We start from the raw sequence: 27,985 nt of genomic DNA, 5'->3' as shown, positions 1-27,985 counted from the left end.
CTTTGAATGAAAGAGGGCCTGTGGCTTTTTCCTTTTTTTTTCTTAGACCTAGCGCGGGGGTAAGTGAGAAGTGAATTGAAGTGTAAAGAGCCCATGAAGCCAGTCACATTGCACTGAGTAATGCAGTGCGAGCCTTTTAAAAGGGCCATGAATTATTTATGCTGTGTGCTGTTCAAGGTTTGAACAAGCTGAGTGAGAATATGAAGACAAGTTGTCTCTTATGAATTGACACACTTGGTTTCTCCTGGTAGCTGTTTATCTAAAAAGGAGCTCTCTTCTATCCCTGCACAAATCAAATTAATAAAGCCTTTTCCTGATTTCCAGGGGCCACTTGAAATGTTATAGTTTGCTATCTTGTTTTTATATATTTGATTCTTCTGAAATGCACTCCTGTGAAGATATGGGTTAGCTTAAAAACAGCACTCCCTCCACAGGCTCAAAAAATACCTTATTTGAGTCAGAAATGATCTTGCTTTCAAAAAGACTGGTGTTTTAAAGCTGTTTCAATTATGGTTTGTCTTTTGCAATGCTGTTTTGCTTAGGATGATTCTTTTGACATTATTTGGGAGCCATGCTTATGGTTTTGAGAGGTGGAGTAAGACATGACAAGCTATTCCTGTTGTCCCTGAGCATCACTCTAGAGATGGTTTTTGGCACAGCAGAACTTGAGATGAGTGTCTGGCTGGGGTGAACAATTTAAAAACAGTGAGGGGAGTGTTGCAGCACCTCCTAAATCTGCTGCTGGTGGATAAAACTTCTGTTGAGCAAAATTATTGAGGGAAGAGGTTGTCCTTCCTCCTGAGCCCCCCGCTAGCTTAACCTGTGCCACACTGGGTCCAAAACATGCTCCTGGGGTAGGGAACGAGCGCCTACTCAAAGCACAAGCAAAAGATGAATGTGCAATGGTTTTGAGAACAATTACTGTGTCTGGTGTTTATTAGTCATCATTTGGTAGGGAAGGATGTTCCCCTATGCGAGGCATGACTTGGCTTGCTTTTGGGTCCAGCCTGAGACGGTGCTGGCTGTGTCCTTGGGGTGGGAAAAGTGACTTTGCTCCTCTTTTGGGGCTCACGCCCTCCCAGGTGGTGCTGGAGTGCTTTGTGAAGAAGGACCTGGTGTACACGAAGGCAAACCCCACCTTCCACCACTGGAAAGTTGACAACAGAAAGTTTGGGCTCACTTTTCAAAGCCCCGCTGACGCTCGAGCCTTCGACAGAGGAGTGAGGAAAGCCATCGAGGACCTCATCGAAGGTAGCGTGGGGGTGGACACTTCCACCCTTGGAAGAGTGGGCAGGGGGTTTGAGTCAGGGATGTGTTTAAAATCAGTTCTTGGGCTTGGAGTCTCTTGTGCATGTGTCCAAGTGTAGCTGGGGAGCCCTTATCCCACAGTGAGCAAACCCCAGCTTTTAAGAACTGAGTTTCCTCATCCCTTAGAGGAGATAAGGTGTTTCACTCAAGTATTTTTCAATCCTCTGTCCAGACTTCTCCCCATTTTTTATCAAGTTTGTTGTTACTGCTTTTTTTGATAGGCTTGGGTTTCACACTAGTGATGGCAATTCAAACAGCCCAGGCTCTTTATTTGCAGTCAAATCTCATCTTACTGAGTCTTTGTTAAATCATAGGATTTAATTCCTGCCTGGAGTTGAATAAAACTTCGGTTTGTTTTTGGTTTTATTTTGTAGTAATTAGTTTTGTCTGCATCCTCTTAAGCTGAATGGTAGTTCTTGAAGACTTTGTTGTGTTTTGGGGTGTTGTTTTTTTAATTCTGTAAAAAATGCGTTTGAATTGAATTGTCGGCTTTGAAGTTGTCATAAATTTTTCCTTTTCACATTTCATTGCAATCAGGCAATCACAATACAGCTATAATTCAGTTGTATGTTATTTTAATGAAATTTGATTCTTCATACATTTTTTTCTTGATTTTTTTTTTTTTTTTAGCCATACTATTTTATGTAGGGGCTTAGTAATCGAAAGCCTTTTGCCTTCTCTTCCAGTGTGACCAGGGTATTTTTATACACAGATGGTACATTTTCTGAAGATACTAACTCAGATGTATGTATAGATGTATATTCTTTTTGAGTACATCAGCTCCATAAGACAACCTAATGTTCTGGATGGTCTGTCCTTGCTTTAACATGAACACGGTAGATGGCTGGGAGAGAATTAATCCCCCAGGGCTCCTTGCTGGTAAATACCTCGTCAGTTAGAGGAAGGATCTTCTCAATTCATTTGCTTTTTTCTGTGCCATTAACATTGAGAAGTTACAAGCAGACTTTCTTCTTCTGGTTAAAACTGTGAAGCATTCTGAGTCATAAAAGTGATGTTTTATGTAAGTGGCATGGGGTTGTGCAGAGTTTCAAGGAGATAATAACTCAGCTGTATTGAGTAGTATTTTGGAGATGCCAATACTTGGCAACTCCTGTTTTGCTCTTCTTGATCCATTTTACAGTGGAGGTATTTAAAATCAAGTTCTGCTGTATCTCAGATACTTCAAAATCAGCAAATCTATATTTATCCCATTAACAGTCCAGGCTGATCCTCATGAATGTGTTCCTCCTTAAATTCCAAATGAGGCTTTCTGAATGAAAAACAATAACTGGCTCATGCACGCACAGCGTCGGGCAGCGGATTTCATTTACCATTCATTTTTTGTTCACATACTTGATCAAATTCATCAGGTAATATTAAGCACAACTAAGTGTGCTTTCAGAACTTCACTTAATCACTGCTTTATTGTGAATATTCAACCAGTAGTTCATTCCTTGTAGCATCAGAAGTTTGGGGCACAGGTACAAGAACCCTATGCAGCTCCGTAGAGCTTCAGCTTTTTTAATTTTAAAGCTAATGTAGCAAATGGCACAAATGTTTCCACATTACTCAGTGTTTTAAGTGGGCTTTCACACTTAGCTCTGCACATCTTCGTGATGATGCAACTGAGAGCAGCCAAGGGTGGTGCCAATAGCATTATATAAAACACGTTATTTTAACAAATTTCCAGAATGAAGGCAGTACAAATTGTTCTGCCCTGTTGGTCAGGGATGTGATGTGGCCATAATTCAGTCTAGCAGTGGGCTTCCATCAAAAAAATAGACCTTTGACTTGAGGGTTCTCCCCCCCAGCACATCCTCTTGCTGCATCCTTCCTCCTTGGCAGCCTTAGGCAGCCAGGAAGGGGGTCTGGGATCTTGATTGGGTACAGGGAGAGGAGTCACTCCTTTTTAGGTACAGCATAAACTTGGTGTCAAGTCCAGCGATGGCGAGTGCCCCCTTCCCTGAGGCCTTTCTGTGGCACAGGTGCTCACCAGGCTCTGGAGCGGCTCCACAGGAACACCTGCGGGGTGAGGAAAGCTTTTTGATATGCTTTCCTACTTTTCCAGAAGATTGTCTAATGTACCTAATGAAAATTGCACCCCAATATTTTTCTCTTGTCTGTGGTTTTACACATATCAGCTCCTTTCTAATACTTTGTTTATGTGGGGCAAGGTGATTCTCTGAGAAGTAGGTGATAACAGAGATATAACAGCTTCCAAAATTAGAAGGAAAAAACCCAATCTCACTCTTCATTGTCAATGTGAGGTTCATTTTTTTTTAAATTAAAGGTTATTTTCCCCCCCCAGATTTAGGGAGTAAGTGAAGAAAAACTCATACATGGTTTCTTGACAGCTGAGAATCAGCCTGGAGCAATGATTAGTACATAGCTTTACCATTCTTCAGAAATTAGTCTTCTGTAATTGGAAATTGTAACTGCTATTTTTACCATTGTTAATTAGCATTGGCAGCCACACCGTTGCGTTTCAAGAAATACTTTCAGATTTTACCTCTCCAACCCAGCTACCAGCAGATGGGTTGTTCTTCCTTAATTTGAGCCACTTTCATGTATCTACAACACACAAACCTGTGAGAATCCAAATGTTTAACAGCCTCAAAAAAAAAAAAAAAGTCTCGTGGCAATGTCGTGTGTTTAAAATGCTGTTGGTTTGGTTTTTTCTAGGATCTACGACTTCCTCGTCCACCCTTCACAACGAGGCCGAGGTCGGCGATGATGATGTCTTCACTGTAAGTACCTGTCACCCAAGGTCCTTCTCTTTTATGTTCAGGTTTACATGGTCAGGTTAGAAGGGTTTTTTTTTTTTTTTATGCCTCAGGGTTGGCGTTCAGCCACCATCATGTTTGGCCACTGGGTGTGTTTTATTTGATGGAAGTATATCCTCTACAGAATGTGAGGCCTCCTGTTGGCCTCCCGTCACCACGTGAAAGGCATGTCAGAGCAGGTGATGTCAGGGGCTAGAAGTGAAGAAATAATCACCCTTGAATTTCTTTTGGCTTAGACTGAGTGGTGCACACCCCTGCTAATACTTCTCTCTGTCCTTAAGAAGCTTCCTGCAAACTCAGGTACTTAGCAAGGTGACTGCTACTCAGGTACATACTCAAGGAAATAAGGTTTTAAACACAGTTTAAATCAAAGTCACAGTTTTAAACAAAAGCCAACTCAAAAGATGTTTCACCTGTACATGGAAACATAGAAAGTTCAGACAGGTGTTCTTCGGGTGGAGGAAGGCACAGAAGGTGTGGCGTTTGTCTAAGCAGCAGTGACTTAAACAGGAATGAGCTGTTGGAGGTTTTTCGTGCTGTTGTGTAAAATGCATTTTGGAGCTTTACTGGAACTAAAGCTGCTAACCTTGCACACTTCAAAAGGAAAGTTAAAAAGCAAAATAAACTTGTCAGGTGAAAATGTGACTGATTAGGGCTATTCCACGGGCTGAAAACAAGTTGCTCACATTTTATACATTTTTTTAATAAATTTTTTTGCTAACCTTAATTCAACCCCCCATGTGCATTTATATAAATGCTTTAGTTACCTCACAAGTGCCCTCCTTGTCCCCTGGGGCCCAGAGGGCAGGAAAGGGGAAGGTGGGATATCCTCCGTGCAGCACCAGCAAACTCAAAATTGTCTTTGGGATACTTCCCTGGATTTTTAGGGTGAAGGAGGAAAAAATCAGTACAAGCATCATGCTGCTTGAAGAGAAGTCCCAGGAAGCATCCAAAGCCAAAAGGTGTTTTTGAGGGTGATGTTTGGCCAGCATGGGACCATGTCAGGTTCCCTGCTGAGTTTTGACCGGATCTTCCCAACGGCTGGCGAGTTGTCCGCATATGTCCTTTTGTCACGCTCAGGGAGACAAACAACAGCAGGCAGGGTTAAAAGGTGACTTCCTGCACTCTGCAGCAAAACTATCATTAGCAGCTGCTTCCCAGCTACCTGCCAGAAGTGATTTATAGGCACTGGGATGGGATGGGGTGGGGGGGGGCGAGGGAGGCACCAGTGGAGCCAGAGCCTTTTACCGATACGTGCTGCTTTGTCCCCAAATTTTCTGGAGGAGCTGTGCTCTGCTGGGGGTGGACAGTCACTCTTGATGTGTGTGTGGCTCTTCTGTGCTCATCGGAAAGGGGATGACTGTCAAAATCTTCCTTGGATGGGTGTGTACCAGCTCTAACTGGGTTACACATTGGAATACTCAATGCTTAAACAGTGATGAGTGGCCTGTGGAACCAGGAAAGTGTATTTTTGCTAAAATCCTACTGGCTGATGTTTAGGGACCTGGGAGTGCTTCTGAATTTCTCCACAAGCTCAATCTTGTGTTGGTTTTTAAAGTCGAAGAATGCTTTTTTGCAAGGAGAAAGAACTTGTTGCCTTTAAGTAGGTGTTGTTTTACATTGGAAAATTTGGATGAATGGTGCTCCAGTTGTATCAAAATCACTCAAACTCCTGTGTTCAAAATGAAGAGCCAGAACTGCAGGAGATTTTTCCCACCTACTTGACCCTGGGGAGGTGACAGGTGACTCCCTGCCATGCAGACATTTATGGGTAGGATGCCTGACAGAGAAGGAAGAACAAACTGCTCAATAGCGTTAGCAAGGAGGGAAACCTCAGCGGCATCGGCATCTCGTTGGGACCTGGGAGAACAAGTTGTGTCCTGCCTGGCAGCGCTCCCTGCAGGGTTTCTTGATCTCCGGAGTGCAAGAAGGACCTCACTGGTGGTGGGACCTCGCATGGTGCTGTTTGTCAAGATCGCACACCAGGCAGATGTGTTGTCATACTCCAAAAATAAGGCTTTGGGGACATCTTCTTCCCCAATATTTCTTTGGTTTTCTGGGATGAAGTCTTTCCTTTTCCTGCAGTCCTTAAGCTCTTCAAGCTCTCAACTTCCTATTTATCTGGTAGGTTATGGTAGAGTATGAAGACTGCATACGCCAGAAATAACTTACTGAAGCATGGAGCAGTTTAAAACTGGAAGAAATTGATAGGGCTGTGAAATGTTTTATTTTTACCGTTCTGTTCCATTCTTTCTTTGCACATATTTTTGACTTGTGTATCATAGTCCATTTGGTCATCCTTCCACGCTAAACTTCTGTAGAACTTTCTCTAAACTCTTACCGAGCCACAGCAGTGGATTTTTTGGGTTTGGTTGGGGTTTTTTCTCTGTTTTAAAGAGAAAGTACATTTGTTCTTTTTATTTCCTAAGGTAGTTATTAAAATCTTCACAGTCCTCCCCCTCTCCCACACATGCATGAATAAACTTAACTGCGTGCGGCAGAATTTTCAAAAGCATCTGCATGATTGAGTCATTTAATCAGTCATTTACCCGTCTCTGAAAATCTCAGCCATTGCTGCTGCACTGCTGCCTCAAATATTTGGCCCGAGGTCCTGCTCTTCTTGAAGATGTTTCAATCTGTTCAAGCACAGCAGTCCAAAACTTCACATTTCTGAGGCTGCTTTGTGGCCGGCCACCCCGACGTCATCGTGCGCAGATGTTTGCACCAACGTGATGCTCCCAGCTTTAGAGCAGCCCCCCTCATTGCACACAAGCCCTGACCCCGATACGGCTGTTGGCCATTGATTGACACGGGGCTTTTATAAAGCCCCTGATCCTGTTAGCTCCAGTATGGCTCCATGGGATGTGTGTAGTTTTGTGTGTGCAACTGGTGCATCATCCGTTTCGTTTATTCCTCAGCCAGCGTGCAGCCCTTCCAGGCATCCAGCAGGTTACTTCCATGGGAAAGAAGAGAAGGTTTGCCCCAGAGGTAGAGCTCTCCTGCAGGCTATGACTTTGCATGGCTTAGTGGAGGACCATTTTCTTGTATCAGAAGGTGGACTTTTTTGGGGTTTTGAATTATCTGCAGCTGTGGCTGTGAGAACATTCGCTTGGTGTCAGTAGTTGTCTCCTCCCATGACTGTAACTTGCAGAGCCAAGATGGTAACTTGGGCAGCAGGATCCTGCCCTATCCCTATGGCATATGCTCGCCATCCATCTTTCTGAAGCATGGGTTATATGTTTAAAAACAGGGCTTTGCCAGCTAACACTTTTCCTGTGGCTTAGACCTACAGCATACAACCTGTTCTGAAATTCATACCTGACAGGGCAGGAAACAACAGTATATAGAACTAAATGTCACAGACTCGAGTTGAAAAACGCTTATTTCTAGAATGAAATCTCCATTTAGGAGTTTTAACAATATGTAGTTGTGTTTCTTGAGTTTCAGATCCTCTGAAGAGCCCATAAATGTTTTCCATATGTTAGCAAATAAATTTCTTCTGTCTTGTACATTATAAATCGTCCTCTCAGGAGATGCAATCTGAGTAAGACTGGCCATCCGTTCTGTCTCCATTGGGGAAACACTGTCGTTGCAATGGGCTGAGATTGTTCTGTTTGTCTTAATCCATCCAGCCTGCGTCTTCAGCCTTCTTTAATTAACATTCATTTCAGAAGTAGGGTTTGATACAGACTGAATGCATTCTGGAGTTCCTCAGCCACAGAATTTGCCATATAATTGAGTTTTTGTGTAAAATTTTTTTCCCTAATCTACACTTCTACTTTCAATTACAGATAATAATCCCACATGACCACGAAGTGAAAAATGTGAATTGATTCCAAGGAAAAAAGGTCAATGTCTTCCAGAGTCTGCAGAGTACCTGAAATGGTCTCTTTTAGCATCCCATCTGAAAAAGCAGAGGTGTTTGTTCTGAAACCTTATGACCAGTTCAGCTGAAACACCACTCATGTGTTTTTCAGATAAATCTGCAGCCTTGTGCCTGCTTTAGTGCTAAAGAAAAGACACCCACTGGCAGGAGGAGCAGCAGCTCCCATGTTTGTGACTCTAAAAATGACTGCAGTCTCCTTTTGCTTTAAGAGGAATGTAAGGGAGAAAACAGCAAAACTCAGCCTCATTAAGTTTGGTACGCATGTTAAAATCACAGCTGTTTTATATAATCAATAATATTTTTTTAAAATCCTAGTTTTTGTTCTATGTGAGACCTTCAGAGTTTGGCAGGTTGAGCAGGCAGGATCTAGCACATGGCTGAGCAAAAGTGGCTTTTCAAAGTGCACACACTCCATCCGTTGCTTCTCTTGTTGACTCCTGGCTAAAAGCTTACTTATCTTGGTTCCCTGACTGCAAGATGGGGGAAATATTCTCCTGAACGTGGATTCCTGTGCTTGGGGATGTTTGAGTTAGGAAGTTTGTTATGTGGCTTGGACACTGCTGACAGTCATTTCAGAGACAGACACAATTTTACCTCTTCTCCACCAGAAGGGTGCATATTGGGGCAGATGTTTGCATTACAGTCCCTCTTGCATCTCTTCTGCTTTCCTAATTAAAAAAACAGATTTATCCCTGCTGCCTTTCCTTGAAACCTTTTGTCTACTTTCATCTCCCATCTGGGCCTCAAGCATGTTACAGCCTCACTATTAAAATTTATAAGATTTATGTTAGTTAGATAAACAGTAAATGTAATTTTTCTTGCTGGCTTGGTCATTTCACATTCAGCTGGTTCTTTTGAAGAATAACTGTGGCTTTTTTTCTTTAAAGTAGACAGTAGAAACCCAGTCCAAATACTTTGGAATATATTTGTAAGTTCTGTGGGATGCTGGAGCATCTCTCATCCCAGCCCTCTATGGAAAATGATGTTGCTGAGAGTAGAACAACAAGTTGCAAGATGTGTTTCAGTCAGAAGTTGTGCTCAGGGATTGAGGAGCCACAAGAGCTTGCAATTTCCTTTTTCTTAATGCTGTCCTCGAGTAACAGAAGGGGAAAATGCCTTTTGGAGGCTCAGAGCTCTCTGTGGGAATGATGGGGTCGTCACCTTGAGCAAATCTACCTTCTTTGCTCTGTGAGGCTGAGCAGAGCAACGTGGGGATTGTTACAGTGACAGGACATGATGGCCTTACTTCTGTTCTTCTTCCTGCCCAGGAGCCAGCTGTGCTCTGTGTGAACAGCCAAAGGGTTCATTGCTGCTAGCCACATCCTCTGATGTCTGGATTTTGGGCTTGCATTGTAAACCACAGCTATTCTAATTCAGATTTTAAAGGGGAAAAAAAAAAAAGTACTTGCCAAGAAGAGAGAAATTCACACACAGAAAAACCAGCAGGCTCAAATCCTTCCCTCAAAAACAAACAAACACAAAATAGCCATTGCTGGCTTTGACCAATGAACTGGACTGAGATTTAGTCATGTTCTTTTATACAGCTGGGTCACTCACATTGTGCACAGGGCTCTGGGCACCCCTGCCCAGCACCTGAGCAACCAGTGCAGCCCCACCTCAGCAGCTCGGCAGTGCTTGTCGTGTCTGAACACAGCTTTGGCTCTTCACACCTCTTCTCACGAGAAAAGCTGCCTAGAGCTGTTCCAACAGGCTGGCTACCAGGGTAGTCCCAGAGCCTGAAGTTACTGGTTTATCTGTGTTTTAATTGGGTTTTTTTCTTCATCCCATTAATCCCAGGCTGTATCAGGAGGTTTTCAGTGGAATTCTTCCTGCTGGTCTGCCGAGGGTCAGAAAGCAGGAGAGATGCCACTAAAACACTGAAAAGGTCCTGGCTTTTTTTAGCAGTTTTAAGGCTAGCTGCGCTTTATCTGTTTGGGTTTTTTTCCTGCCTTCAGGTTAACTTTGCCCACACAAATTCACATCACTCAATGAGAATGGATACCAATGCTGAAAGAGATTTTTCAGTAGGGAAGGTCAAATGGCAAGTTTTTTATCTGGCTGTCAGGTTTATTTTCTAGTGTTGTATTTCTCCGTTTCTTTCAGGATCTCCTGCTTCTTTCAAGTGGTGCTGGAAATTAACCCATTTATTTTCTTGCTCTTTCTGCAAATACAAGCAAGCTGTACTAACTGATAATTTAATATTATTGTCACTGGAACAGTGTGATATCATCTGGAAAGGCAGCTGCTCTTTTCCTTAAGTCCTTCAAAAATGTAGGGGCAATTATCATGTACTTCAGCCTATAGATTGCCCTTGCTTACTCTTACTCATAACTTGTCATTTGGACAGAAGGAAATACAAAAATGACTGTGGTGCGGAGGTACACAGAACATAAACTCTATTTATTCTTGTGTATATAACAGATTCATGAGATGTAAGTGAAGAGCTCAGGGGAGCTGATAGGAGAAAGACTCATGGGGTAAATTTGAAGCTTTATGTCCTTCCTTTGAAAGAAAGGAGAGGGGCTAGGGGTCTCGCACAGTTTATGTATTGCTTTATTGTATTTATCATGGGGTTTGTTTTTGTGTCACTCTCTGATAGGTAAAGCATGCTTTTCTTGCTGCAGATCAGGAGTAGGCATTTTAACACAATTCCCAAATGGACCAAATTTCAGTTGCTTTGGTGTTGTTTCACTCTAAGTGAATTACAAATAAGAAGAACAAATTATTAAACGGAAAGTATCTGTATTGCTCTCAGATATTCTAAGGCTCACTGCTGTGTAGCTTTTATGTAGCTAATTATAGCAACAACTGGGATGTGTTGAGCTACTTTGCTGAGGGTAAGCAATTTCTCTTGTCACAATTCTTCCTCTCAAGACCATTTTTTGTAGTGTATTTTTTGGCTCTGTACCATTCCCACATACAAACACAGTTGATTGTGCAGTGGGATTGGGATATATCCTACAGGAAACGGAAATTTGATCTTTTGCTGTGGTGGAAGTTTCCTTATAGCTGCATCTTGCCAGAACTTGTGTTGTAATTTGTGCACCAGTTAAGTACTCAGTTTTGTTCAGTTTGCCCCAGCAGTTCAAAAGAGATTTCCTTCTCTCCTAATTCTCTCCTTTCCTTCTCTCCTAATTCTCTCCTCTCCTTCTCAACACAAATTTTGCCCTTTCCCTGTGCTTGGATGATGATATGTTGTAGTATTTCAGTGTGCCAGCTCTTTACATTTTATACTCTATTTAATTTTTGTTTTGTGTAACCAGACTTGCATTAATTTAAGTAATCTTCAGATTACTGAAGGCCTTGTTTTCTTGTAGTATGAGCCTTTAAGATGAAAAGGGTCACCAGCAAACCTGCCTGTGGGATTCCTTGTACAAAGGTGACTTGACTGGTGCCTCTCTAGCTGTAGTTTCTAAATGGTGAATTTGTGATCAGAGTGTGTTGTAACAACATTTCATGCTTGCAGTCAACAAGCTGCATGTTTGTCTTCTGAAAAAATAACTTGGCTGTGTAAGTAATGTACTTAAACTGTGTGATGAGTTAAAGTGTGAAGCCATTTATGAGCGTGTTCCCTTTTAGTTCATCGGGAGCTGAGTGCTGTAGTGCACTTGTGTGTTTAAGGCACAAATGTGTCAGAAACAAAATACAACCAAGAGTAAACTGCCCTTTCTTAACATACAGTAAAACAGAGGGGGAAAGGATTTTTTTTTTTACTTTATTTTACTTTTGCTTTTGTTCAGCCATGGTTTCCAGGGCATTTCTTTGGTATTATGTAAGGGGGACCTGATTTGAGTCAAGATGCCTGTGAAAAGCAAGTTATTTTCCAGCCAGCTCAGTTCCCCCACCTTGCTTTTGCAGCACAATCATGCCAAGAGCATGATTGATGTGGGGGAGCAGGATTTGGGGTTGCAGGAGTTATTTTAGCACCTATGTGAAACCACAGATGACGGATGCAACTTGACTGATGTGTCTTTAGCCTCAGTGGAGCAGACAGGGGCTCCTCCATCCCCCTTTCCCTACCACAGCTGACCCTGTGCTGAGCCAACCCAGGGAAGTGAACCAAAAACTAGCCCTATAAAAGAAAGCGAATACTTTTCCGGTGGTTTAGCTTCTGGAGCCAGCTCACTGTAGGGCTGGAAAAGCAGAAGTGCTGGCTCAAGGGAAGCTGTAGCTGATGGGCTAAGCGGGAGGCAGAAAACCTCTACCACCCCACCAGTACTCATCGTGCCACCTGAAGTTCATTGCATACCCCGGCCCTGGATACATCACCTTCTGCAAGACCTCTGCTGTGCTGGTGGTACAAGTAAGGTGGTTCTTGCACTTGTGTCTGGTTTAGGATTTATGGTATTTTCCTCCTTAATTTCCTGCGTTGCTCCTTCATGTTTCTACTCTGAAGTTCGTCCTTCAGTTGAGACAAGAAGGAGATGCCAGGATAGCTGAGGCAGTGTTGATGGGGGTGTGTTATGGCCAAATGAATGCTTTTACCTTGAAAATACATGGTTGATAAGACTGTAGCTTTCCATTAGATTCCCTCTTTAATCTGGGCTATGCAGTCAGCCTTTGAAGTGTATAGGCCTTTCTTTCAGCTTCAGGGTGCTTGAAAATTTCACAAAGGCAGAAAATGGCCTTTTCCATTACTTGCATATTCAACCTGAGGAAGTGGCTTTCAGCACAGCTATATTTGTAAGCTGCAGTCTCACTGGCTGCTGTGTTGGAACAAAATGCCTTGTCCCAGGGCACTCGGAGGAGGAGGCACCAGAGACAGCTAGATTTGGGGTGTCTTGGCTGGCCCCAGGCACTGCCTTTGAAGGTGACAGGCAGAGCAGATCCAGCACGGGGTGTAAACACTGTTGGAAGAAGGCAGCCTTGGCCAGGGGGAGAGCGATGATTGACAACTTCCTGTACTGCTGCAGAAAGGATTAGGGAATGGCTGCTTGGCACATAACCCGGCAGTGCCGTGGGACTGCAGGGATGCAGGTCTGGAGTGAGCAGGCAAAGCTGGACTGTGGCCTCTCTGAGAGAGGGAAAAGCATTTGGCTCCTGGTGCTGAGCTGGAGCATCTGTCTGAGCAGTGATGGGAAGGGAGTTGAGTTGGAACTGTGGGGCAAATGACTGTGTTGCTCTTCCCTTCGTGAAGGAACCTGTAATTCCCACCTGCTGTGTAAACACTGGCAAGTCTGATTTGAATCTGTTGTCTTGTGTAACAGACAGAAAAGAAAAACCCAAAACAAACAAGAGAGTTGAGGCTGCCTGGAGTGTGCCCTTGAATTTTGGATCCTCTCAAATGGTCAGGGTTGGGATTTGTTTGTTTGTTTGTTTGGGCTTTCTTTTTTTTTGAGAGTTTGGAAAAAAAAAGGAGGAGTTTGGTAAAGCTTAGCAATGAAACATGCTTTTATATGAGGCTTTAAGCTTTTCCTTTAAGTTGACAGACTCCCCCTCCCACCCCTAGGAAGAAAAAACCAAGCAAAAAAGAAAAGCTGTAAAGAACCCCCACAACCTTCTTCTGACTGACAAAATATTGCAAGATGGTGTCCCCTCTGCCCCCAGGATGTGTTTGGTAGTAGCTGAGGATGAACAGAGAACACAAGTTGGGGAGCTCAGATTGGACCTCTGCCCAGTACAGAAATGCATTATAAAGAATTGCATCTAAATAGGCCTGTTTCCTTCCCTCACCTGTCTAATGTGTTTTGTTAAGGGTCTGCTTGCCCTGTATCTCATAAATACTTCATGAAAATTAAATCAGGAGTGATTATAGGAAGCAGTTCGTATGTCTCTGGCTCTTTCTGCAAAATGAGAAGGAAAGACAGAAGTAAATAAGTACCATTACATTTTTAAGCAGAGCCTGACATATTTGCAGTGCATATGAAGAGGGTATTTTAAAAGTTTTCATCAGCTGTTGGATTCTATTTTGGTGATAAATTCCAGCTAAAATATCATTGATGCTCATAACTGTGGGAATAAAGGACCCCTAACTGACTTCTTAAAATATCGTATCAGTCTGCTGTGGGAAGTTTGCATTTAACTTAGTTTTTTCTTCCTCTGTTTGTGACCTGGTGTATTATACAGGAGGACCACTGCTGAATTTAGAGGCTGCAGTGCACATAGCAGAGACATTAATGATGGATTAGGTGCATCAATTCTTTTAGCTTGGCTAATTTAATTTTCATTAGCACTTCCCCCCTCCTTGAAAGTTTCTGTATAGAAGAGCTGAGATTCAGTGGTGAGTTTTGTGGAGCCATCTGTTCCCAGCTGCGCTCAGCTGTCCAGTATGTAACACCCCCTTGTGAACTTTCCTTCTTTATTTCCTAGCATCCTTATCCATCTTGCAAAAGGAATGCTTTTTGGCAGCATTGGATGTGCTAAGTTCCCTGTCAGCACCTGAAAATTCGGAGCACCCCTTCCAGCCTCCCCTACCTCTGCTCTCCGTACCTCCTGTGCCACCACATGGATGGTCAGCTGAGGTCAGGGAGCTGACGCACAAATGATTTTGGGCTGCATTCCTGTGGTCCTGCACCCACGCATGCCCACAGAGCAGGTGATGGGACTGGTGGGGGGGAGAAGCAGCGACCATCGCCTCTCCTCAGCAGCTCAGACCATGGTGGCCATTCTCTTGGCCTTAGCAGAAGACAGCTGTGGTAATGTGGATAATATTGTTAGAGAAAGGAGCTTTGCTAATCTTTGCCGAGCTGTACAAGCACAAATGTTGGATGCTGGAGCATCCCAACAATGCTGTAGTCCGCACCGGGATGTCATTTTCAAGCCTCTGCAAACAGAAAATGCCACCCTCTCTCCCTAGATGTTTTTTAAGCAATTGGTTAGCTTAAACAGTTGCCAGGTTTAAGTAAAAAGATCCTGTTGAAGCAGTGTAGCTTGTCTCAGCATGGAGAAATCCAATCAGGCCACAGCACGGAGGAGTTGCAGGAATGAAGAAGGAAGCGTGGGAGTCCTGGTAAGGAGAGGCACTCCACATGGATGAGGACACAAGCGCCTTGTGGGTAGACAGAGCCACTCTGCTCTCACCACTGTACTGTGGGATTGCTGTGCTGCCTGGGGAAGCAGCCCTAGAAGCTGGGCTTGTGGTTTGGGTTTTTCCCCCCCCTTAAAACATTCTGGTTTTCCCTTGTAAGTACCTGATGCAAAGACTTTCCTTTCCATCAAAGTGGTGCTCTAGCCCAGTGGTGCAGCGAGAGGGAGGGGTATCCTGGGAAGGAAGTGTTGTATATACCTGCTCAGAGCCTCTGGTCCAGGTCTGAGTCTGAGCAAAATGGGGTTCTGACTTGCTTCAGTCCTCCTCTGACTTTCTCAGACAAAGTTTCTCTTTGTATCTCTTCAAATGCCTGCTTTTGCAGACGTGTCTGATGGCTTGTATGAGGCAAGTAGTGAAACAGGAAAATCTCCCTGAGGTTTCCCCCTTACCACATCTGAGTGTTTGTCATGTCATTTAATCGTGTCTGAGTCTCATATATTCTTTTCACTTCTTGAAGTGAGCTGTTAAGCCACATCTGTGGTCCATGCAGAACTGCCCAATGATGCCAGAGTCGGGTTTAGCAGGAGTTTAATGGAGATGATCTTGGTGCACTGAATTCTTGTAAATGTTCCTTAAGTTTTGCTGACTTCAGCCAGCACAGCCACCAGCATCTTTCTGGCACTAAAAGCTGTAACCACAAAAACTTAACATAAAAAAAGGTAGCAGTGAAAAATTGCTAGCCTTCTGCACTTTATATTGGCATTTGTTTAAGGGATGACTAGAAAACAGTCCAAACATCTGAGAAATTCGAGTCCTGTTCTGGTGTTGGACAAGCCTGAATTCATGCTTATTTTAATGCTTGTGTACAGCCAATTAGTCTTTGAACTGAACTGGAATATGATCTAACATGAAGCTTTTCCTTCAAGACTTTCAACAGAGTAGAACTATGTTCAGCTCCAGCCATCCCCAGTGGATGAGAGTGGCAAAATGTTTCCAAAATGTGTGGAAGCAATTTTCTGCAATATGATTTCTGTCTTGTCTTCAGTGATAGGAAACAAACAGAAATTTGACAAAAGCATTTCATCCATGGCTTTGTCTTGCCATGACAAATTAAAAGCTTGTGCTTAGGAGACAGGAGTCTCAAATCTTAAAAGATTTTTTACACTGAATCTTTTTCTTAATACTTGGATAATCTAAGCTCCCTTTGAAATGGGCTGTCTTGAATACACAAGGCACACTTAGAGATGGATGGAAAATGTCAGCTGTTCCCTTTTCTAAATGTCTTGAATAGAGAGAAAAAGGTGTTTTGAGACAAAATTTAGAATTTGTGCTGTTTACTATCCGTGAAACTCAGAAGTGCTGTATCTCTTTAGGCTTTAAAAAAAAAAAAGCTGGAGGAGAACAGAAGGACTTGTCCTGGTCTGGCAAGATTAAGCTGAGGGAGTTCTGGGAGACTATATTTTATCTTAATTTCTTTGGAAAGGTGGATGTTTCTTTGCCATGCATCCGAAATAACTCTCAGACTTCCTCTTTGTGAAGTTCCTAAACAGCAGCTCTGTAGATAAGCCCCAGGCCAGCGCAGAGCTCGGTATCACTCGCTTGCTGTGCTGTTTCGCTGCCTTTATCGTTCTTCCTTTCCGTACTGATAGCACAGCTGTGCCTCCCCGTGTTCCAGTGAAAGGAAAGGGTCAAGTGAAGAAGAGCTGCCTTGTGCCGGGGCTCCGAAGGGATTGCACCTGGGCAGAGCACACCAAGGGCTCCGGCTGCCAGTGGGGAGCCCACTGCAGAGGTCTCGGCCCGGAGGTGGTCGGGCTGTGGCACAGGAGGATGCAGCTCTCTGGCTGTCACTTTTCCAGGCTCATCCTCAAGCCATGAGTTGGTGTGGAGCTGGTTTTCTTGTCCTGGGAATGATGGGGATGCCTTCTCTAAAGATGAGGTGATGCTGGGCTCTTCTTCAACATGTCCAGGCTTCTCCAGGTGAACCCAGGAGTTGCTGCAATGAGCTTTGGCTATTGCAGAGGGATGCCTTCTGTAAAGATGAGACTGTGAGCCCTACCAGGTTTTGCTTTTCTGTGCTGCGTGTGAAGAGGCCCTCTTGGATCTGGATGTTGTGGTGTGTGGGCTTGCATGGCAGTGGGAGATGGGCAAAGTGGAGGGGGGCAATAGAGAGCAGGTTGCCTTGTGCTTTATAAAGGCCAGGCTGGCATGAGTTTTTGATTCCTTCAGGACCATTACTTGCAAAGCTAATTGTTCAACATCATGGTACATCAGTTCCCCCCCCCTTCATGCAGCCATTAAAATTCTAGAGAGGAAAAAAATCATCTTGTCTTGCTTGACCCACAATTATTTTTGACAGTAAATCCTTTAGCTGGCAGAGAGCACTTCTGGAAGTTTTAAGTGACAGAACTCTATAATTGCCCTCTGGCAACCAATTTCTGACAAGCTGCCACGGATTGTATTGCTTCATAATTCTGAGAGGAATCTTTCTCTTTTTTTGTAGTCAGCCTTGCATGTTGCATCACACAGAGTGAACATATTCTGTGAAGCCGTTAGAGGCTAGGTGATCAGTCCAGTTCAGAAGCAGGAGAATGCTTCTTTTTCTCATATTTTTTTCATACATGCTCATCTATGCCTATTGCTTAGGTATCTGATTAGCCTTCTTGTGTAACAAATCCATTTCAATGAGAAATAAACTGCAGTAAATGATTAACATAATCTTCTTTACTAATGACTGGGGTTTTTTAATTTAATGAGTCACTTCTGAAAGTCTGAGGGGGAAACAAGGACATGTTTTTCTTTTTTTTTAAATTACCACAGTGCCACCATTTGCCAGTAGAAGCCCAGTGTTGTTTCTTAAAGCAGCCATACCACACATGCAGTACATGTGCTTGCTCAGATATGTCCAGCTTGCTTGCAACAGGAAATGTGTTGCACAGGTTTTATAAAATTACTCTTATGGTTGTGATTAATGATTTTGTTATCCAAGCAGTGAAACCACAAGAGTTTGTGACCGCTATAGCAGTCAGAAGGTTCTGGTACAAGCAGCACAAATGTCTCGTAATTGAGCGTTTCAGGGCATGTTGAAACAGAGTTTCTTATCGGACTGCCTGTTCCAGCAACTTTAGTTTTGGGTTCTTTTCTCTTTTGTGACTACCGGGCATGTTTTCAATAGTTTCCTCTCAAACCCAAATGCTGGAGCTGGATTGGTTTCAACAGGTTTTAGAAGAAGATGGTGTTTCTCTGAAAGACCAGTGGCTCAGTGGTTTGGGACCTGCTTTTCCATCAGTGAAATAGCCTGGCTCTGGAGACCATGTCCTTTCTAGATGTATTCCTGTAGGTGAGTGTGTTGTATTTGGATGACTTGCAGCAAACCTCTCATGTCTCCACCCTTCGCCCCCCTCCCCAAAATTTTCTGTGCTATGCTGATGATAGAAAATCCCAGCCAAGTCCCAGCGTTGTTGTGGGGGACAGAAATTGTTCCCTGCTTCCCTCACTGACGAAGTCTTGCCATCACTTGTTCTTAATGGCACTTGGCTGAAGATGAGTGTGCCTTTTCTTTGAGAACATGCCTGATTGTCACTGGTCACCAAGTTCAGGTTCAGTCCCAGTGGAGTGGCACTGAGAGAAGAGTACACCTTCAGAGGCCTGAGGCATCATCATGCCTCTAATCTTTGGTCGATTACTTCCTTCTGAGGGCTTCCCTCTGACTTCTTGAACTGCGTTTTAGCTGTGGGCACCATCAGAAGTACCTCCTTCTGCGTGAACCTTATTGAGCCTGTTCCAGTGAATGCCTCATGATCTTCCTTTCTGAAGGATGCTAGAAGAATAATCCCTTCCTGCTCACGTTTCTATGGGACTCACAATTCAGTAGAGTTCTCATCTTCTTGTTCCCTTCCATGATCTCTTTCCCAGGCTGGAGAGACCTAGGATATTTAGTTAGCTGTTGTTGAGAAGCCATCCTATGTCCTCTATGGTCCTGGCCATGGCTCTGTGAGCTTGCCATGGTGGAAGTACCCTTATTGGACCAGTGTGGAGGACGGCCAGCACCACAGAGAGCTTGGAGAAGCACAGCAGATACACGCAGTGCCTCGGCGATTGTCTTTGTGGCTGCTGGTTTTTTTAACCTGTTGCTGGGCCACCAAGTGGACACTGTCACAGAGCTGCCTATTTTAATCCCAAGACCTCTTTCCTGAACAGCAGTAACTGGCTCAGAGGGCATCATTCCATGTGTCAGACCAAGGTGTTTATGTCACACTGCACTTTAGGGTTAATTATGTTCAGGGGTTTTTTAATATCTAGCATGTTAAAAGTCTTTCAGCATCATGAGATTCTTAAATAAGTTTTCAGGGTCAGCTTTCATTTTGACTCTCATGAATAACTTTAGTTCCATCAGAAGACTGTGTCATCATCTTGTTCATCTCTCTCCTCATATCATCGATGAGTGTGCCCACCAGCACAGGTGAGGAGCCTGTGGGGTTCACTGGTGACCTTCTGCTTGGAAGGCCGGTATTTTCTACCTCTTTTTTTTTCTTCAATCCTCAGACCACACATTCATGTATGTTGAGAGCACTCTTCTCCTATGTCAGTTTGAAACTTCAGTCAGGGAACCTTGGTGGAAAGTACCAGTGCTTATCCCAGCTGATGGTCAGCAAGGTAGCTCTGCAGATACTGTCTTTGTGAACCAGCTACTGCCTTTAATGTCACCAACCAGGAGTCAGCATAAACTTCTTTGTGGACGGGTGAGCAGAGACCCAATCTTGGATAGCTTGATTTCCCCTTTCTGGGTGCTTAGAGTAAGTAGTTGTGTTGGCAAACTGCCCCTCTAATCTGGGGACATTGAATGTGGAAATGCAGCAATTTTTAATAAGGTGAAAGCGGAGAGCAGTGTCACAGCCTCCGGTATGCTGCAAACAGGTTCTGTAGCCATGTCAACACATGTGGAGGAGAGGCTTGGTTGCCCTGACGGGTCTAAAGGAGAAGAAGGTGTGGAGGAAAGCAAAGGTAGATACAAATCGGGCAAGATAAAAATCACTACAAGCTCTTTTCTGTTGCCTATTGCAGAAATGCTGCCTTCCCGGAGAGGCAGCAAATAGCACAGTGCTTGGAGGGCTGGTTATAGCTCCCAGCTGCCCTGCTGAGATTATCGAGGAGTTATATCCAGTTTGGGTGGGATTTTTATTTTCATCTAGGACAGGGAGGCAGTTGCAGGACAGTATGTGCAATGACCTCCCGCTGGGTAATTTCCCCAGGCTGTGTTGTTTGGACCATGAGCACCCATAATGTTTTCGAAGTGTATCCACAAAAGGCTTGTCCCAGCAGGGCTCAGCTGTGGATACAGTGAAGGGTCCTGCCTGCTGCCATGGTACCATTTTAAGGCCCTGCCTCTTTTTTGCTTCATGCCAGTCGAAGTTTAACTTTGAGACCAGGCCGGGGCTGCCTGGGCCATGGGGTGTGTTGTGTGGCTTTCTGAGGAGCTTAAATCGCAGCTCAGCATCCTGGTCTGTACCACATATAGAAAAAAGGTACTTGTGTGAGTGCCATCGTGGCTGTTGTAACTAAATCCTGACTCTTCTCAGAGTTTTCAAAAGGGTTATAAGCTTAATGTTACTACAAAATGTTTGTAGGAGCTGCTCATTTTCTTTTGAAATGTCTCCAAAATGTGCTAGATACTGTAGGACCTGAAGTTAAGTGCACAAGAATTAGTTTGGAAAGGTTTAAACTCCAGCTTTGAAATGCTTTTGTCTAATAAAAGTTACGAAGACTGAGCTGATGAAACCTCTTTTTTAAAAGAGCCTGGATATTGGTGCAGTTACACTTCAGAGGTGTTGTTAACTATGTTTAGAGTTGATCTGCTTCTATGTACTTGTTTAAAAAAAAAAAACCTAAAACAAACACATGCATTAAAAGTCTGTTCTTAATGGGAGTCAGCCATTCAAAACTCATCCTGCTTGTTGTACCTCTCAGATAACCCAGCCTGGCTTTACATCACACTGCAAACAACTGTGTATTTGCTTTCAACAAAATAAGTTGGGAGCTCGGTGCTTTTAAAGTGCTATAAGAGTTAAAGAGAACCAACATCTATTTTTGTGTTGCAATGCTTCAAGGTGTTCTCACCTTTGGACAGAGTCTTTCAGAGTGCTGTTTTCAGAATAAACAAATATTAACAATGAGGGTTCTTTTATTCTTGGAGCAAGAAATGTGTCTAGTACGATTTATTGGAAAATAGTATTTAGAGAGTGCATTCTTGACAAGGAGAGAAGCTTTTCAGGTAAAACCAGTCTTCTGCTACTGCTGATACAGTTCTTCTCTGCTCTTGAGGTTGTGTCTCAACTGACTGCAGTGGCAATCGGGAACCTTTTCCATGGACTTGTAGCTGCTGCACATCTTGTTTGTTGAGATGGGGATGGGGTGGAGATGTTTTTTTTTTCAAGCACCAGTGTTTCAGGCATGTGCAGTGCTACAGCTGTTTTGTTTGTTATGCATGGAGGCTCTCCTTTTCCTGCTCTTGGTTTGCTGGTGCATTTAACAACTGTCCGTTGATATTCATGGTAATATGAAAAAGCCCAAAACCTACAAATAGAATTAATGGGCAAAATCCTGAATATTGTACGGCAACTGTTTTAACCAAGGGAGGGCTATGGAGAGATGATGGCTGACATTATTACCCCACTGTGTGTTTCTGCAGGAAGATAAATATGATTGTTAAGAAGCAGCAGGTATTGGCAACAGCATGTTCTTGTGTGATATTTCACCCTTTTGTGATCATTGTTGCATAATGATGTGGTTAATTAACCTAAAGAAAGTGCTCACAGGGAAGCCAGGAATGTATAAAAACACAAGTAACATTTATTGCACATTAATTGCGAGTGGCTAAAAAGTGACAAAACAAGAAAAAAAAAATCCTGAAGTTTTTAAAGGAAAGCTGATTATTCAAGTAGCTTGTGATGAACTGGAATTCAGTGAGTGTTTGGAGAATGTGTAAAGGTTAACAAAATTGCCAGTATTTTTGTAGCCTGGGTAACTGGTGGGGTACAGTGTGGACACACAGATGCTCTGTCTGAGCCTGCAGGACCTGCAGGATTGTGTCATTTCCCAGGGTTTAACTTTGCTCTTCAGAGGTAGCTCCTGGTGTAAACTCATCATCCCACCATGCCCAGGATAACAAATAACATGCCAAGCAAATACGAGTGGTGTTGGTGAATATGTCACGGGCAGGCTATGGCATATTATTTTTCCATGTGTGTGGCGACAGCTTTTATGGCCTGGCAACAGATCTGCCTCTTTCAAGTATTTTATGTGAAACTTCATGAAGCCTCCAGCGGTCAGGTGTTGCCAATATTGCAGGTGTGCGCAAAGTCAGTGAGTAGCAAAACATCTCTTAATGCCCTGTGCGGTAACAGCTGAATGTATGACGATTTTTTTCCGCCCTTTCCGCTTAAAACAGAATGCTACAGATAGCTCCTCCAACTCCTCTCAGAAGAGGGAACAGCCTGTGCGAACTCTGGCTTCTCCTGCATCCTGCGAACATCGAAGAATTTGCACTCGTGGCCACCTTCACGACCATTACAGCTCTGACCACTACCATCTAGAACAAGTAAGGTTTCTTCCCAGTGTTGCAACCTCTGTCTGCCAGAGCTAAGGCTGGTGGTTGGTTTTCTTCCGCATGCCTGAGAGATAACTCCCTCCTTCTGCTCTCCCTGTTTCTTTCTCAGTTAGTTTTAAATGGCTTCCTGTTATTAAAAAAAAGGGGAGGAGAGGAGGGATGACACTAAGGTTTAGCATGTTGTGTTGTACCACGAACACACAGGCCAGTGTAGGACTGTGACCGCTGTGCTCCCTCCTGAGCCAAAGGCTGAAACTCTGTGATGGATCACGGTGAGGGGCATATAAAGAAGGAAAGACACAGTTGTTAAATATTGGCTCTTCATGAAGCAAGGAGACAGTGATTACCAGTAGCAAAGTAAGCTTATTTCTTTTTTCTCCCTACTTCCTACTTCCACAGTCAGTACCACGATCCTACCGGCATGTCAACTTTCCAGACGATGATGAGGAGATAGTGCGCATCAATCCTCGGGAAAAGATTTGGATGACTGGATATGAGGATTATCGCCATGCCCCAGCACGAGGAAAGAACTTTGATCCTGATGACATGGACTCCTACGTACGTTTTGCCAAAAGCGAGGCCTCGAAACACGAATACACTTATCCTTACGTAGACAACTCAGACTTTGACCTGGGTGAAGATACCAAGGGTGCTGTGATAAAGACTCAACCTGTCAAATTCAAGCCCAGGCGGAAGGAAGATGGTGAGAGGTCGCGGTGCGTGTACTGCAGGGACATGTTCAACCACGAGGAGAACAAGCGGGGTCAATGCCAGGATGCTCCAGACCGTGTCAAGACTTGCATCCATCGAGTGAGCTGTATGTGGTGCGCAGACACTATGCTCTATCACTGTATGTCCGACCCAGAAGGAGACTATACAGATCCTTGCTCGTGCGACACCAGTGATGAAATGTTTTGCCTCCGGTGGATGGCCCTTATCGCCTTGTCTTTCATTGCTCCATGTATGTGCTGTTACTTGCCGCTTCGGGCTTGTTACCACTGTGGGGTCATGTGCAGGTGCTGTGGTGGAAAACACAAAGCTGCTGGATGACTACAGATGCATTCAAAGTGTTAGGTTTTTCCTGTAGTTCAAGGAACACGTTGGTTTTGGAGCACTGAGGTCACTCACTTTAATGCAGCCACTGTGCCCGACAGCATCCGGAAACCACCAGTTTGGATCACTTTACATTGGGTCATCTGGGGCTCACACTGCATTGATTTGCTCATCAACTGTTCTAACTAACTAACCTACAGCATAGACTTTTGTATTATTAATCTGTAATCAAAACAGACTGTCTTGTACATGTTTATATATTTTTTTTTCATTTAAAATGAGTTTGAGAGAAGAACTGCTTTAAATGGTGGTGGATTGTAGAACATCTCCAGGTTGTGTCTGTCTTGCCTCCGCTTGTGTGGTACCATCAGTGTGTTAGCAAGCTTTGGCATTTCTAGAAATGGGGCGGTGTAGTGAATGAAATCTCACTTGGAAGGTATTTTAACTTACCGTCAAGCTATTGTGCGTGTATAGAAGGTGTGCTAGTAACAAACTTGTACCACAACAACAGTATTTCTGTCACTGGTTTTCTTTGGGTTTTTTGTTCTGTTTTCCAAAGCTAAAATAGCCATCTAAGCTGCAGTTTCTCTTCTAGGGTCCATCGTCATTTCCTTCAGCAAACATCTTAAATTATTTCTCTGTTCGTAAACCTCTGTGAACAGAAAGTAAGGCTCAGTTACCATAGTCACATAACCATTGAGAATCTGGTAGTCCTCCTTACCTGTAATCATTTCAGACCACTACTTGAAAGGGAAACTTAAAATTTAGGCTTTTCTCTTTTCCCTAAATAACATTGGAAAAATAAAACTGTGTTTTCAGAGCTCTGCCCAAAAAGAAAGGGAACGTCTTCATTAGCCAGCAACATAGTGATCTGTGAGTAAAACACTAAGGTTCCAGATGAGGAAGATTGTTGATATGCAAAGAATTACTAACAATGCAATGTCAAAAGCACTATTATGGCAGTTCTGGGGAAATGCTGCATTAAGTGGTGGATTGTATGGAAAATCGTGTGTGTTTGTTTTCTGTATACATGAGCACGAGAACATTCGCGTCCACTGTAGTAACAACATTTAGCAATCTAAGCAGGTATTTAAAAATCCAAAGCCAGGATGTTAACTACCACTTCCAGTCTGTGACCTGCGGTCCCAATCCTCCAGATACTTCCACGTGTCCCAGCGCATTGCGCACGCGGCCAGCGTTGCTGTGAGCCTGTGTGTGGGATGGAGCATGTGAGTCTTTGCAGGAGCCAGACCGAGGCATCTGCCTGGCTTTCCCCCTCCCCAGTTCACCACCCAGGTTTATCAAGTGGATGCATAAGGTGCATACAGCAGGATAATACTACTTTAATTTTTTTTTAATTATTTTTTTTTAATGTCATGTTGTCTTGTGTACAAGGCTTGTAATTAGCTTGGAAAAAGAGTATTTTTCTAATATATTACAAGGAATAGCCAAATAATTTTTATTAAAAAATAAAAAAAATGATTTAGCGCAGTGAGCTCTAACTAGCATAGTACAATCCGAATACTTTGAGGCAGCTAGGGATTGGCTTGTCAAAGCTGGCACTGCTGTTCCTGCCATAATTTCTTTCTGCAGTAAATTGCCAGTGGACGCATGTCCTTTCCCTCCCTCTATTGCACATTGACATCAGTCTTAAAAGAGAGGAATTTTTTTTTTAAGAATTAATTTGCCAAATAAATGTAAAAGGAACGCTTGCCATTCTTTCTTGGTGGAATGTCCCAACGGTTCCTCTGAGAGTTAATCACAGCTTTTTAGTCAACCATTAATTAAGTATGCAATGTGCTTATTATACACTATAGAGTTGGGTAGGTTTAATTCATAGCAGTTACTGGGGATTTTTTTGGTTGGAGAAAAAAAAAATGAATGATAGTGGAAAAGGGATGGAGTGTTACACTCTGGGTGATGTGTCTGGGTTTGCTGAATGAAATACAAATATTTTGTGCCTAATAGCAGTTGACAAATCTCTCAATGGTGTCTAGTAAACATCAAGCCAGCCTCGTAAAAAAATAATTAATGAAACAACCTTTTCCTTTTATTTCTGTTCTCAAAAGTTGTTTCATGTAAACAAACATCTGTAAGATCTTCTCTCTATAAAGCACAACACTACAAAAAGATCTTGCAGTTTTTTGTCCGGTCTTGAAGTGCCCCTATTTATTTAAGTAAAATAGACATACGCCAAGCCTTTCTGTATGTCTGAAAATAAAAGTTATAAAAAAAAAGTCCCTCTTTTTTATTTTTTTTTCTTTCCCTCCTCCTTCCTCCCTCTTCTCTTGGGTTTTTGTAATACTTGTAGATTTTGCTGCGTACGTTATTTGGTTCATGATGGCAGTGGTGTAAGGGCACAAGGATAGAAATGGGTGGTTTTTTGTAAATATTTCTCCTTAATTTCCACACTGCTGCTGAACAGTGTGTAGCATTCTCCCAGTCAGCTTTGCAATACTGACATCAATCATTTGAGAGAAATTATTCAGATTTTATTTTTGTATCTGTGGTAACAAAAACATTAACCAATTTTTTTTTCCTGTTGTGGAAAGGTTTTGGTTTTTTGTTTGTTTTTTTTTTTCCAAGCTATTGCTCACGTTAACAAATTAAAGTGCCTGAAGCCTCATCATTATGTATCTATATACTAAAAGTTAAAACCCTGTTGTATTGATTTTTATAAGCCTTTTTACCTCTGTGTAAAAAAAAATATATATACAAGTGTATGATGTACATTTTAGTTCTTAACTTCTTTTTTTATTGTTTCTAATATGTATGATCAGTGTAGCTATTGCTTTAAAATGTACCATGTAAATATAAATACATCATATCAAAACGATGCCATTTATTGTCAAAATGATGCTGTTTATTCTTGTTGAGGTGGCTGGGAAGTGAGGGGGAAACAGAATGGGGGCATTTCCAGAGCTTGGGTTTTCTAAGGAAAAAAATTGCTTTATTTTACGATTTTGGGTGGCAAAGGCTGCTAAGCTTTGGGCACAGGCCATTCTCATGCGGACACAGCAAGGGAGGCCAAGGACAGGTGGGTTTTTTCAGGTGATTTTTAGGTGTTTTTCAGATGTTTGGCACATTTGGCAGGAGGATGCAGCCTGGTGGCACCAGGCCCTGGCAGCCATGGCAGCGGCCAAGGCTCCCTCCTGCTCTCCCTGCTCGTCTCCCCTGAGGCCTCACCCCACACACAGCTTTGGGCTGAGTTAGAGATGCAGCAGGGCTATTGTTATTTTACCTTGTTTCATCTCAGCAGGGCTCCAAGGAGAAGGGGGGAACAGGGAAAGGCTGCAGATGTGGCTGCCGAGCAAGGGCTGTCCTAGTTGCTGAGGGCCCACGGAGCAGGTTTGCAGCCGCTGGGAAGGAGAGATGTCTGAGGTGCCTGGCACTGCCATCCCTGCTCAGAGAGGTTTAGCACGGAAAGAGAAGGACCCAGTTGAAACGGATACCAGGCAGCTGCCAATCGACTGGGAAAACCAGGGGGAAACCAGTGAGTATATCTGAATTTTTGTAATTATTTCCAACAGCTTGGTCAGGCCAACACTGACCACATCTGTAGAGCCCAGGTTTATTTTTCTGTAGGTAAGTGCTAACTGAGCTGTTGCTCCTTTTTTATGTGCTGCTGCTTGTTTTGCTGTTGAACAACAAAGCTGCCTCAAGCAGTATGTAAGGGAGGAGGCAAAGAGCACACTTCTTATTCCTTTATATTTGTGTTTACATAATCCTAGAAACATTATATGCTCATATAAACAAATATTTCTGTGTACATTTATTATACAACTAATGGTATGTATATGTTAGATGATTTTAAAAAGACTTGCCGCCCTCATGAGAAGTGCTCACTGTGGGTATGGTGCTGTGTTCAGGACTTGGTGCACACAAAATCACTCCGTTTGTGTTGGTGTTTGGCTCCATCCACAGCAAAGCTGCAAAGTGTTGCTCACAGTCCATCACACTCTCTTGACTAATGGAGAAGAACTCCAACCCTATTCCCTGGCCATTTGGATTTAGCTTGTCCCACAAAATGCCTGGCTAAACCATGTTTCTTGCAGCCTGCAATGTCCTCTTCTTTTCATCCATGAATCAAAGGTGTTGCTTATGCCTGGAGGTTTCTAAACTGAACCAGAAAATACTACATTTGGGCACTGGATCTGTGGAAAATGCAAGTGTCATCAAGATAGGAGGCACCATGAACATCAACCAACTTTCTGCAACGTAATTTACTCCTGCTGTCTGTCTGGGACAGGTACTGTCCTCTTGGTAGGATGCAATCACAGATACTGTAAGCTTGCAACCATATGTTGAATATTTTATGGTTTAATAAATCTAGTTCACTAGTAAATTTATTAAAAAATACATTTTAGAATAATGTCCTTACCCAG

General features: G+C 43.2%; 1 protein-coding gene across 2 annotated transcripts in view; it reads left to right on the top strand.

Moving 5' to 3' along the window:
* SPRED2 (sprouty related EVH1 domain containing 2) overlaps positions 1-26,437 on the top strand; it is a 59,931-nt gene extending 33,494 nt beyond the window's left edge. For both annotated transcript variants that reach the window (XM_032103561.1, XM_032103562.1), the window contains exons 3-6: positions 1,083-1,251; positions 3,991-4,055; positions 22,389-22,538; positions 22,947-26,437. In XM_032103561.1, coding sequence (XP_031959452.1) covers positions 1,083-1,251; positions 3,991-4,055; positions 22,389-22,538; positions 22,947-23,597 — 1,035 coding nt within the window. In that variant the 3' untranslated portion in view covers positions 23,598-26,437. The remainder of the gene's footprint in view (positions 1-1,082; positions 1,252-3,990; positions 4,056-22,388; positions 22,539-22,946) is intronic.
* Positions 26,438-27,985: the final 1,548 nt, after the last annotated feature.

This window comes from Corvus moneduloides, chromosome 3 (assembly GCF_009650955.1).
Source record: "Corvus moneduloides isolate bCorMon1 chromosome 3, bCorMon1.pri, whole genome shotgun sequence".
NCBI lineage: Eukaryota > Metazoa > Chordata > Aves > Passeriformes > Corvidae > Corvus > Corvus moneduloides.
The sequence above is the reverse complement of the archived record's forward strand: the minus strand, read 5'-3'. Positions and strand labels throughout refer to the sequence as shown.